The sequence below is a fragment of the Drosophila miranda genome, chromosome 2 (genome assembly GCF_003369915.1).
Source record: "Drosophila miranda strain MSH22 chromosome 2, D.miranda_PacBio2.1, whole genome shotgun sequence".
Classification (NCBI taxonomy): domain Eukaryota; kingdom Metazoa; phylum Arthropoda; class Insecta; order Diptera; family Drosophilidae; genus Drosophila; species Drosophila miranda.
In genome coordinates, this window is record NC_046675.1 from 26,102,121 (window position 1) to 26,114,456 (window position 12,336).

The following is a 12,336-nucleotide window of genomic DNA, read 5'->3' on the forward strand; positions in this document are numbered from 1 at the left end:
CGGAAGTGGGCGGGGCGAAGTTTTGAAATATTTTTGTAGCAGTGACATCACAGAAGTGTGGATCCAAAACAACGTTGCTCTAGCTCTTATAGTCTTTGAGCACTAGGCGCTGAAGGGGACGGACAGACAGACAGGGCTCAATCGACTCGGCTATTGATGCTGATCAAGAATATATATACTTTATGGGGTCGGAAACGATTCCTTCTGGACGTTACACACATCCACTTTTACCACAAATCTAATATACCCCAATACTCATTTTGAGTATCGGGTATAAAAAATAAATATTTACCAAAATTAATATATATTTACACTATAAAGCTGTAGCTTACAGCTTTGCTTGGGGTGCGGTTTTTGATCAAAGGCGACAGAATCATTTTACAACTACAGGATATAACTTTGTTTTAAACACTAAAAGTTATCTTCCGTGCTGGTACAGTTTTTTCCAGTAGCCAGTATTGTTTTCTGAAGTTAATGTCGCTTTGCTAGTTATGTAGTTATTCCAAGTTAGTGTGGTTGTCCAGGTGGATCCGCACGTATTTAGATGACTTGGTGGCTGCGATAGCTGACCCATTTCTTTATGGGGTCACCCTCCGTTTGGAGGTATATATTTTCTTTTTGGTCTGTCATTAATTTATTTGGATGTCATTTTTTTAAGCAATATAATCAAGACACCAACATTTTCGGAAGTTTGAAGGTTGGTAGATGTAGAAAGCTATTCTTTAACTTATCATTTTTAGACTCTTGAAGATCCTTTTATAAAAATGAGCAAACGTTTTTTTTTAACATAGAATTAATATTATTTTGTTTGCTTGCTAAGATTTCATATCAGTGTTGGTTTCTACATATGTATATTTATACTGGAAAGCAAATCATATACATATGTATCCATAAATATTTGCAAGGTTATTCGACGGTTCTTTTAATTTCATTTGTAAACAGTTTCAGATAGGGTTAATTTTTATTTAAAAAATTATATTAATGAACTATACATCCGATCGCGTTTTATACATTTACTGACGCTAGAAGTCAGCAACGAGCTGAACTTGTAGATAGGCAACGCCATCAAAACTAAGTTTATAATAAAAAACCTATGCGTGTCATGTGGGGTTGTTCCGTTTGTTTGATCGCAACCGCGCTAGTCCAGTTCGCTCTTCCTTTTCGTCGCTTGTATACTGATGCATGCTTGTTCCGCTAACACCCCCCACACGTACAGAAGATGTGGCCTGCATTAGATCTTGGTCAGGGGCGTTTCGATTCTCGTATAGCAACACTTTAAGTGTTTCTTCGTAAATACGTGCCTCAGGAAATTCCACTTTATTATGTTTTCGATCAGTTGCATAAACTATAGAAGTACAACACACTTCAGCAACCTTTTTTCCGTGCCCATAAAAGGACCAGCAACATATTTCACTTGGTCCTATAACATCTTTGATGAATAAAATGCGTTCGTTGAAACGCAGAGAGAACTTGTCGAAAAGTTCAATATTTTTTAATAAATTGTCATCGGATGTGCTTGTGTATGAATACTTGTTGTTTTGTCGCTGCACCACTAAAATAACAGCCGGTTTCGAAGACGCGCTGATTAGAAGTTGTTGCTCTTTTTGCGAAGTTATCAATGGAATGCGGCAAATAGGTTTTGGCTCAATGTGTGCATATAGTGCCCGTTCACATGACAATGCAAGCTCGGTAATGCAGTAGTATTTTGATTCTGCAAGTAGCTCAGCTATTTCTTTGTTAGTTTCGGGTAATGGGACACTGCCATCGCGCAAGAAGTTGAGTATGATTCCAAAATGGTTTCCACAGCGATCTATTAGTATCCAACCTGCAACGTGAATTTTTGTATACATATTACAGAACAATTTCAATGTAAATTAATTACCTTCTGAATCAGTTAGCACCTCCATGCGACCACTAAACATAGCGCTTAGCATTGTATCATTATGCTTCGTCAGTGTTCCGATTGTAGTATAATATAAGCGACCACCAACATTCAGCTTGACATACTGAGACGAATGCCCTTTTAACAGCACTTTCTGATCACCGGACATGGCTTCAGACTGCTTGGCATGAAGCACAAGTTGGTGGCTACTTTCTGCAGGTGCCAAAATCACTTTGTCTTCTAGAGCGGAACCCAGGTCTTCAATGCAGCAAGCTATTTCTTTTGGTGCACCTATGACACCAACGCCCTTTTGTTTGGAGCTTTGGCAAACGCTATCTTTTGCGTTGCTTACGCTCGCACAATCCTCCAGCGCTATGGGATCAATTTTGACGAAAGTATTAGCCACGATGAAGAACTAAATCCAATTTGGTTACAAAGAAAATCAGTTTGCAAAATTATCTCTACATCAAAACGGACAGTCAATAAAACTATATATCGATAAAAAGTTCTATTTCCGATACTTTCTTTATTTTCATCCCTGGCATCGGAATATTTTGTCTAGGGCACATACAAAATATTAACATAATCAAGTATGCTTTGATATATTTTTTTGTATGTGTTGCTTGTTTTGGGACTTTGAAAGGTTTTCCTCCGTAAGAACGGCAATTTTGTCAATTTGTGCTCAAGGTACCTGATTTTGGACGTCGAAAAAAAAACGGCCGGCGACAAATATGCGAAATAGCAGAGTAAAAAGAACAGACGACCTTTCATTTTGTCGAAATGAAAATGTTTTCGTTTAGAAAACGTAGCAACCTTGCGGAATGTGAAAACGGGAGCACCAATGGGCGGGACGTCACGCCTAATTGATTAGAAATAGTCAGTCCGCGCTCAAAGGTGTTTGGAACAATTCGCAAATTCTTTCGAATACAAAGCCTTCCTAAATAGTGGAAAATATCTCGCCGTCTCTTTTCCTCAGGAATTCGAATTATCAAAACATAAAATAAAAATATATGTAAAAATGCTCTCTTGGTTTGTATTTTACAAAAAAATGTTGACATATCACCCAGTCATACCGAATGGTTTTAGGCAACATATATATAAAATCAGCAACTCGATTTTCAATATAAACCTTTCCAGGGCTATCAAACGGAAGTTAAGTAAACAAATGAATAAAATAGTTTGATATCAGCTACCGTATCAATTAGATGCGCTTTTTGTGCTTGTTGTTCGTATTATTACGTATATGTATTATTATTATGAACCATACTAATACTCTGCTTAGACGAGAGTGGAGCGGACGTTGTCCTAGTCCAGCAACCATGACATTTTACCGTCGCGCTCCACATTTTGTCTCATAAGTTCTAGGAAATCATACCCTGGTTGTTTAAATGACCGCGGAGTCCTACTTGATCATAAGTTGTGTTTTAACAGCCATATAGCCGCAACAGTAAATAAAGCTAAGAGTGTTTTAGCGATCATCAAGCTTTGGTTAAAGAAGTTTGACGACCCGTACGTGACGAAACAACTGTATATCTTGTTAGTACGTCCGATATTGGAGTATTGTTCCTTTGTGTGGAGCCCGCAGTAGAAAGAGCAGCAGGTTGTTATTGAATCTGTGCAAAAGCAATTTTAATTTTTGCCCTTCGTAACTTTAACTGGGACTCGGGTAGAATCTTGTCACCCTACCGGTCTATGCTAAATCTTATTGACCTGCTGTCGTCACACCATCGCAGAATATGCATTGGCGTTATGTTCATGCACAAGCTCCTAATTATAATAAGATCTGGCGTCCTGGACTAAAATATCACTACGGAAAACCCGGGGCCACATACATGCTATAAAATCAGAAATAGAGGAAACATCAGAGCCCGCAAGGCTACGCAAGATCCCCGCGAAAACTACCCACTAACTCCAGTGAGGAGTCCCTAACCATTTTATTAGACACGCATTTCCCCCGGGTGTACAACCATCGAACCGGCATACCTCCCTAGAGAGGGAGCGGTAACTTCGATGGATCACATCCACATGCAAAGTTGCAATTATTTTCTTGGGGAAATACCTCCAAACACTCCACTACTTAATGACCGCAAAGCTTGCGGGACTCTCGAATGGACAGTATCGAGCGGACTGACAGTATTCACAAATAAATACAAGATCCCTCTCCTAACACCACCATATTAAATTGATGCAGGATATCCTTCAGCAACAGTGGCATTTACTTATGGTTGGTAATTGGCAAAAAGTTGAATTGGAAATATTTAACCTCCTTATCAATGATCTTCCCCAAGTTTTAACTAATTCACGAGTCCTAATGTATGCTGATGATGTCAAGCTATGTTTTTCCTACAGCGATCTGGTAACCTCGTTATTTCTTCAATCAGATCTCGACGCTCTCAAAAATTGGTACATTATTAGCGCTCTTCCTCTTAACATTTCCAAATTTAACGCCATGACCCTCCATCGCAACAAGTCTTACCTTTTTAACTTCACAATTCATAAAATTTCCTTGGAACGCCTATACAAAGTTAATGACTTAGGCATTATTTTCGTACATAACTTATGTTGTAGTTCTCATATATCCGCTATTTCGAATAAAGCCAAAGGAGTCCTTGTCTTTATCAAAAGATGGTCGAAGGAATTTTCTGACCCCTAACCACTAAACTATTCTACACCTATCTTGGAATATGGTTCCTGTATCTGGTCTCCCCATTACCAAAAATATCAAGATATGCTCGAGTCCGTTCAAAAACAATTCCTTATCTTTGCCCTGCGCGGACTTAATTGGGACCCCTCTCGTCATCTTCCTTCTTATGAGAGTCGGCTGCGTCTCATGAACTTGCACTCTCCTGAAAGTCGTAGGAGTTTCCATGGAATTCTGTTTCTCCACAAACTTCTCCTAGGCGACGTTGAATCCTCGGCCCTCATTAGCCTTATCAATATTGCTGTCCCATCCCGCCCAACTAGGCATTACTATCCTCTGCGTCTTCCTGTCCTTCGAACTACTCTGACCATGAATCTTGTCGTAGCCTTTGCCGCGACTACAATAAATTTGTTTATCTTTTTTTCCTTTGATACTTGTGCTTCCAAAGTAAAATCTTCTTTAATGAATAATTATTTAATTTAATTTTATGATTTGTACATTCTTATTTTTACACAGTTTAACTGTCCATAGTTGAACTCTAAACATTAAACATAAACCTGAACGTCAAAAATAAAGTGACGAAGGCCACGACAGCGCTCTTTACATGTACAAAATCCATTTTTGTAAAAAGGGGCACCAACCCAAGTATAGTCCAATGGATGCATCTAGCAATAGTTAGGCCAACACTACACTACGGAGTTACTGCGTGGTGACCGGAGCAATTGAAAAGGACCACCAAAAAACTGTGCAAAGTTCAGCGAATTGCCGGCCTATGCATCAGTAGAACTCCACCCCAAATGATGCGCTAAATGCTATCTTATGCCCCCAGAGCCTTGAACTTGCAGGAAAGGAGCGGGGAGGCATGGCAGCAGTACTTCTGAGAGACTCCGACCAACCGACTCCTCCGGCACCACAGCACATAGGTCACTCATGGGATATCAGATGATGTGCTCGGGATAGGATTTCCGGAACTGATAATAAACACGCAAGTGCTCCAGGGTTATCGACTCCATGTCCTCGATCTCCTCCAGGGTAGAGCGTTGCAAGCGATATTGCATGTTATATGAAGCCCCGAATGGATCATGGGAGGCGGCAACACCCACCACACTGGGGATCTCCCACTGATCGGGCGACGGATGAGTCACATCGGCACCCAAAAACATTGCGCTCTTTAACAGACAGCGCGGGTCATCCCTTAGCTTGTGATTAATACCGTTCAGCTTGGAATTGACCTTAAGTAGAACGTTACCAATACACTGCGGGTTGCATTTACGCTCGACTGTTATCTGCTTGATGCATTGTGTGAGAATGCCGTGCTTCAGCTCAGCCTTTTGCTTCACGATATCATAACAGCGCCCGACATTTGGTATAATAACGAACACCAAATCAAATTGATTTTTTTTGAAATCGTGGAAATGAGCATCTATTTCACGTTCGTCCTTGTAATTCCGTATCTCGGTTTTGGTATCTAGGCAACATCTCATAAAAAAAACTTAGTTTCGGTTGTAAAAATAACAAAGTTTTTGTGATAAAAATAAAATTTTCCTAAAATTGAAAATGTGAAAAAAACCAGAAGAGCATTTACACAAATCGGCAGTTAAGGCTAATGGCAGACATTCTTAGACTTCGATATATCAGCCAAGACACATACACGCACAATGTCATGCGACACAACGCGTTGCAACGCTGCTAGGAAAGCCCTGTAAACTGATGTGACGCTCTCCGTTGGATGGAACAACATTGGCAACACTGGCACACTCTTATTTCGATATTTGGAATGATGGCATCTTCTACTTCTACGAATCACAAGGCGACAACTCTACTTAAACTGGCGAACAATCCTCTACTCTGGTACACAGCCATCCTTGACGGACAGCGTACAGCTTTTGACGGGCTTTCCTAGGTTTTTATATCGTTAACATCCAAGAGGTTAGGTTAGGTTAAGGCGGTAGCCGGGAGGGAGGGGGATAATCCGAACCAGAGCTTCGTAGCCGTCTTTAAGATCAATGGCGTTTCCGGGATCAGACCTTTTGAAGAAGGAGCGACCGGCGCGTCTAGCGGTGTTATGACAGGGAGCCGCCAACACAACCTCCAGACACTGCAAGGCTCGCATGGGCTTATCATAAATCTTGTCCTTCATGTAGCTGAAAAAATGGAAAACTGCACACATTCGGTTCAATTCGTTCAATTCGGTTCACTCACCTTCTTAGTGAGCTCAAATCGACTTCCGAGTCCTGTGTCTTCTTGAGCTCCACAGTGTAATTCAAGGTGCGGCCGTGGCGATCTGTTACCTAGACGACAAGAGGACAAGGGCGAAAGTTTCACTTCAAAAGCACATCAAACTCAGCGAAATATACAACACTTACCTTCACTTCTTGGCCCTGGGGGCTGCATTTTAGTTTCACAACTGAGTAGCACGATGCACGTCCATCATATGCGGCAATCGCACCCCCCAAATGTTCAACTCTGTACTGATCAAAAGCCTGACGATAGAACTTCTTAGGAAATACTGACGTGATCTTCACATCGTACTGATAGGCCACCGCAGGCATTTTATCCAAGTTAACGTCGAGATAATTAACAGATACTTGACCTGGTTTTCCCAAAGTTCCACGTTTCATGGTGCCTGCTGGGAGTGGCGGCACCACTTTTTGGGTCTGAGGGAGCAGAGGCTGCAGAGGCAGACCTCGGTTCTGGGCTCTTGGCCATTTTGGGAGTTCGTCTTGCGGTTTTGGTGGACCATAGAACTGGGAGCCTCCTTGGTGTTGTTCATTGTGGCCCTGAAGACGCCTTTGTACTGTCTGCTGTTGTTGGTTCTGTTTTTCTATAGGATCGCTGTGTTGTCCGCGCTGTTGTGGAAGTTGCTGCTGCTGCTGCTGCTGCTTTCCGCCCCAGCCTTCCCCGGCCTTATCGCGCCTCTTCTGACACCTTTGTGTCTGCCATTCTCCTTGCTCCTCTTCCTGCTTCTGCTTCTCCAAGCCAGAGGCGGCAGGACCTCCATATGGAGGGTGAGTAACCTGTTCTCCATCTACAGATTCGTGAAGAAGAGTGGAAGAATTAATGGTAAATAATCGATACACGGACCTGCGCTAACAAGTCTAAAGCAAAACAAAATACCCTCAATGGACCGCGATTTATCAAGGTCACGGTTATTTTGTAACTAAATTTCAAAGCTTCATTGCTACCCACTTGAAATGGAAACCATCAAGTATGCCTTTGAGTAAAATGTCAAAGTTTTTTTTGTTAAATTCGAACGAAATATCACCCTCTAAAAGTAGCTTTTCTGATAGAAACATAACTAATTAAAACGAAAACAAAAAGTCGCGATTCATCTAGGGGTCTACTGCTAGTTGGCTACATTCTGAGCAACGTATATGGAGGCCGTATATCGCACATTCACAGAACTCAGGAAGGTCCCCTGAAATTGCAACTCATTCCTCCCAAAACGTACATCTTAAAAGTAAACAACGTACAGGCAGGGTCAAAACAATCCTTCACTTACCTTTTAGTTGATGCTGTTGGAGGGGCTTGCCGAAGTACCGCTTCATGGTTGGTTTGGTTGGTTTTTCGGCATTCGGTTTATATTCTAATCGGAATAAATTTATTTCATTAAACAAATTCGCATGGGAACTTTTCACTTTCAGTTTTGTATTTCACTCACTATTTTCCTTTCCCATTTTTATATTTTTTATTATTTTTATTTTTGTCGAATTTTATATCTGTTCCCAACGACTGAACTGTTTCGAATGACTGCAATATTTATTTCCTGTTTTCTGATGCCAAACTTTTTACTCTAAATATGTTTGACGTATAGCACTGTGCTGTGTGATCGATTCTAATAATCTTGTAGTTGAATCTGTAGTAAATGATTAATTTTCATTTGGTGTGCAGTTAGTTGGTGCTAGACCTAACCTCAGACCTAACAATAAAAAAATGAACTTAGGTCCTGGAAAATGGGGTTATTTATTTTTGTAATATTTTCCATGAAGGCCTTTGGGGCCCTTTGCCGTTCTCCAAGCTGCTGTAGGGCGCCAGAAGTGGCGGAGCTTGTGGATGGAGTGGGAGTGGCCGTGGGCGGGGCTGGGGCTCCAGTGAGTTGATTAGGTCTGTACTGACCGCCGGTACAACAGCAGCTGCTTATTATTTTAGTGAAAAACGAACAAAATCTTTGATTCCATTGATTTCCACTAAGGAAAGGAGTGAAATCTTTCATGCACATGTCAATCCACACACAATTGTTTCATCAGAGGTTCTGCTATTTTTCATGCGCTCAAGCAAGTAAATTATTTCAAATGATTGACCAATGGTTCGATACAATTTAAATGCATTCAAACAGCAGGCCGCAGAAATTCCTCTCAACTCTTCACTCTTGATCTTGGGGAACTGACCATCGCCGACACCATCACGGTAATAGATGATGTGCTCGGGATAGGATTGCCGGAACTGATAATAAACACGCAAGTGCTCCAGGGTTATCGACTCCATGTCCTCGATCTCCTCCAGGGTAGAGCGTTGCAAGCGATATTGCATGTTATATGAAGCCCCGAATGGATCATGGGAGGCGGCAACACCCACCACACTGGGGATCTCCCACTGATCGGGCGACGGATGACTCACATCGGCACCCAAAAACATTGCGTTCTTTAACAGACAGCGCGGGTCATCCCTTAGCTTGTGATTAATACCGTTCAGCTTGGAATTGACCTTAAGTAGAACGTTACCAATACACTGCGGGTTGCATTTACGCTCGACTGTGATCTGCTTGATGCATTGTGTGAGAATGCCGTGCTTCAGCTCAGCCTTTTGCTTCACGACATCATAACAGCGCCCGACATTTGGTATAATAACGAACACCAAATCAAATTGATTTTTTTTGAAATCGTGGAAATGATCATCTATTTCACGTTCGTCCTTGTAATTCCGTATCTCGGCTTTGGTATCCAGGCACAGATTGAGGGTGCGACTCTGCTGAAGAACCTGCGACGAAAATTAGTCGGATTAGGATCGGATCTGTTTGAAATGCTGCAATGAACTTACCATCTTCTGAAGCTCGTCCACATACAGGTAGTTAATCTTACCGTAGAGTATGGCCCATTTATGTGGCTTTGGCTTGGGTTCAAAGAATTGCATGCGATCCATGCGCCACGAACCGTTCCTCACCGAAGCCAAATTGTTGTTTTTGTACTCAATCTGAGGCGCATTGAGCGTGCGTGTATTCACGACGATGAAGTCATTGCCCAGCCGTATGCCAAAGTGGCTGATGGTCGGGTCTAAATTGTGCTTGAAATATTCCAGCAAGCGGACGATCTTGGCCTTCCTCTCGTTGGTTGACGTGCCAGCAAACTTAAGCATGGCCGCCACCCGAGCAGCAGTATCCTTGCACTGCGATACGATACAGATAAATCAAATAAAAGCAGGAAACGCAGAATGATTTGGAGTGAAGGGAAGCTCCCCGCTTGGGAGATTTTTAACTCACCTTCATTGTCTGCCCATCGTCCATGCGACATAGTTCGATAGGCAAATAAATGCGTTTTAACGGCGGCCAAACATGCAAGCAGAGAAGGTTCGGAAACTTTAAATCATACTCCCGAGACTTGAAGTACTTTGCAACGGTCGTTTCTTTCCCATCCAGCTCAAATGTCTGAGTGCTAGCCGGAGCCTTGGAAAGCCCGTTGACTCTGAAGACGCGAGGGGCGCTGCCAAGACAGGCAGGCGGGTCGTAAATTATATAAATGTCATTTAGGAATGACTCAATATCAGAACGCCTGTAGTCAAGATTTGTGCTTTTGTCAATTTTCTGCCGCTGATAATGCTCTATATAGTCAATGATCGACATGGCCTTCGGATAGGCCTTGTGTGATATGTCCACATTAACAAACGGGCGATCGCCAAGCACGAATGTTTGATGGAGCCCAACCAGAGCTTCGTAGCCGTCTTTAAGATCAAAGGCGTTTCCGGGATCAGACCTTTTGAAGAAGGAGCGACCGGCGCGTCTAGCGGTGTTATGACAGGGAGCCGCCAACACAACCTCCAGACACTGCAAGGCTCGCATGGGCTTATCATAAATCTTGTCCTTCATGTAGCTGCAAAAATGGAAAACTGCACACATTCGGTTCAATTCGTTCAATTCGGTTCACTCACCTTCTTAGTGAGCTCAAATCGACTTCCCAGTCCTGTGTCTTCTTGAGCTCCACAGTGTAATTCAAGGTAAGGCCGTGGCGATCTGTTACCTGGACGACAAGAGGGCAAGTTTCACTTCAAAAGCACATCAAACTCAGCGAAATATACAACACTTACTTTCACTTCTTGGCCCTGGGGGCTGCATTTTAGTTTCACAACTGAGTAGCACGATGCACGTCCATCATATGCGGCAATCGCACCCCCCAAATGTTCAACTCTGTACTGATCAAAAGCCTGACGATAGAACTTCTTAGGAAATACTGACGTGATCTTCACATCGTACTGATAGGCCACCGCAGGCATTTTATCCAAGTTAACGTCGAGATAATTAACAGATACTTGACCTGGTTTTCCCAAAGTTCCACGTTTCATGGTGCCTGCTGGGAGTGGCGGCACCACTTTTTGGGTCTGAGGGAGCAGAGGCTGCAGAGGCAGACCTCGGTTCTGGGCTCTTGGCCATTTTGGGAGTTCGTCTTGCGGTTTTGGTGGACCATAGAACTGGGAGCCTCCTTGGTGTTGTTCATTGTGGCCCTGAAGACGCCTTTGTACTGTCTGCTGTTGTTGGTTCTGTTTTTCTATAGGATCGCGGTGTTGTCCGCGCTGTTGTGGAAGTTGCTGCTGCTGCTGCTGCTTTCCGCCCCAGCCTTCCCCGGCCTTATCGCGCCTCTTCTGACACCTTTGTGTCTGCCATTCTCCTTGCTCCTCTTCCTGCTTCTGCTTCTGCAAGCCAGAGGCGGCAGGACCTCCATATGGAGGGTGAGTAACCTGTTCTCCAGCTACAGATTCGTGAAGAAGAGTGGAAGAATTAATGGTAAATAATCGATACACGGACCTGCGCTAACAAGTCTAAAGCAAAACAAAATACCCTCAATGGACCGCGATTTATCAAGGTCACGGTTATTTTGTAACTAAATTTCAAAGCTTCATTGCTACCCACTTGAAATGGAAACCATCAAGTATGCCTTTGAGTAAAATGTCAAAGTTTTTTTTGTTAAATTCGAACGAAATATCACCCTCTAAAAGTAGCTTTTCTGATAGAAACATAACTAATTAAAACGAAAACAAAAAGTCGCGATTCATCTAGGGGTCTACTGCTAGTTGGCTACATTCTGAGCAACGTATATGGAGGCCGTATATCGCACATTCACAGAACTCAGGAAGGTCCCCTGAAATTGCAACTCATTCCTCCCAAAACGTACATCTTAAAAGTAAACAACGTACTGGCAGGGTCAAAACAATCCTTCACTTACCTTTTAGTTGATGCTGTTGGAGGGGCTTGCCGAAGTTCCGCTTCATGGTTGGTTTGGTTGGTTTTTCGGCATTCGGTTTATATTCTAATCGGAATAAATTTATTTCATTAAACAAATTCGCATGGGAACTTTTCACTTTCAGTTTTGTATTTCACTCACTATTTTCCTTTCCCATTTTTATATTTTTTATTATTTTTATTTTTGTCGAATTTTATATCTGTTCCCGACGACTGAATTGTTTCGAATGACTGCAATATTTATTTCCTGTTTTCTGATGCCAAACTTTTTACTCTAAATATGTTTGACGTATAGCGCTGTGCTGTGTGATCGATTCTAATAATCTTGTAGTTGAATCTGTAGTAAATGATTAATTTTTATTTGGT

The 12,336-nt window shown here is 42.3% G+C and overlaps 1 protein-coding gene and 1 pseudogene across 5 annotated transcripts; both read right to left on the minus strand.

Moving 5' to 3' along the window:
- Positions 1-7,371, minus strand: part of LOC117186896 — a 29,765-nt pseudogene extending 22,394 nt beyond the window's left edge.
- LOC108160243 (BTB/POZ domain-containing adapter for CUL3-mediated RhoA degradation protein 3-like) lies at positions 898-12,277 on the minus strand. Of its 5 annotated transcripts, XM_033388200.1 has the most exons (8): positions 12,113-12,257; positions 11,954-12,037; positions 10,821-11,479; positions 10,665-10,753; positions 10,000-10,606; positions 9,561-9,905; positions 9,228-9,500; positions 8,711-9,164 (listed from the first exon to the last, which is right to left on the minus strand). In XM_033388200.1, the coding sequence occupies exons 1-8, from the start codon at positions 12,126-12,128 to the stop codon at positions 8,733-8,735; spliced, it is 2,505 nt and encodes an 834-aa protein (XP_033244091.1). In that variant the 5' UTR covers positions 12,129-12,257; the 3' UTR covers positions 8,711-8,732. The 5 variants fall into 5 exon arrangements, with proteins under 5 accessions (XP_033244093.1, XP_033244092.1, XP_033244094.1 ...); XM_033388202.1 differs by lacking the exons at positions 8,711-9,164; positions 9,228-9,500; positions 9,561-9,905; ... (1 more) ...; positions 10,665-10,753; positions 10,821-11,479 and adding exons at positions 898-1,825; positions 1,883-2,254 and having other exon boundaries at positions 12,113-12,216; XM_033388201.1 differs by lacking the exons at positions 8,711-9,164; positions 9,228-9,500; positions 9,561-9,905; ... (3 more) ...; positions 11,954-12,037; positions 12,113-12,257 and adding exons at positions 898-1,825; positions 1,883-2,254; positions 8,026-8,109; positions 8,185-8,283.
- Between the last annotated feature and the right edge of the window lie 59 nt (positions 12,278-12,336).

Excerpts from the sequence above, each read along its gene's own strand:
- LOC108160243 (XM_033388200.1), bottom strand. Across the intron at positions 9,906-9,999 it reads ACGATGGGCAGACAATGAAG|TGCAAGGATACTGCTGCTCG; the intron begins GTGAGTTAAAAA and ends ATCGTATCGCAG. Across the intron at positions 9,165-9,227 it reads TTGGTAACGTTCTACTTAAG|AACGCAATGTTTTTGGGTGC; the intron begins GTCAATTCCAAG and ends TGTCTGTTAAAG.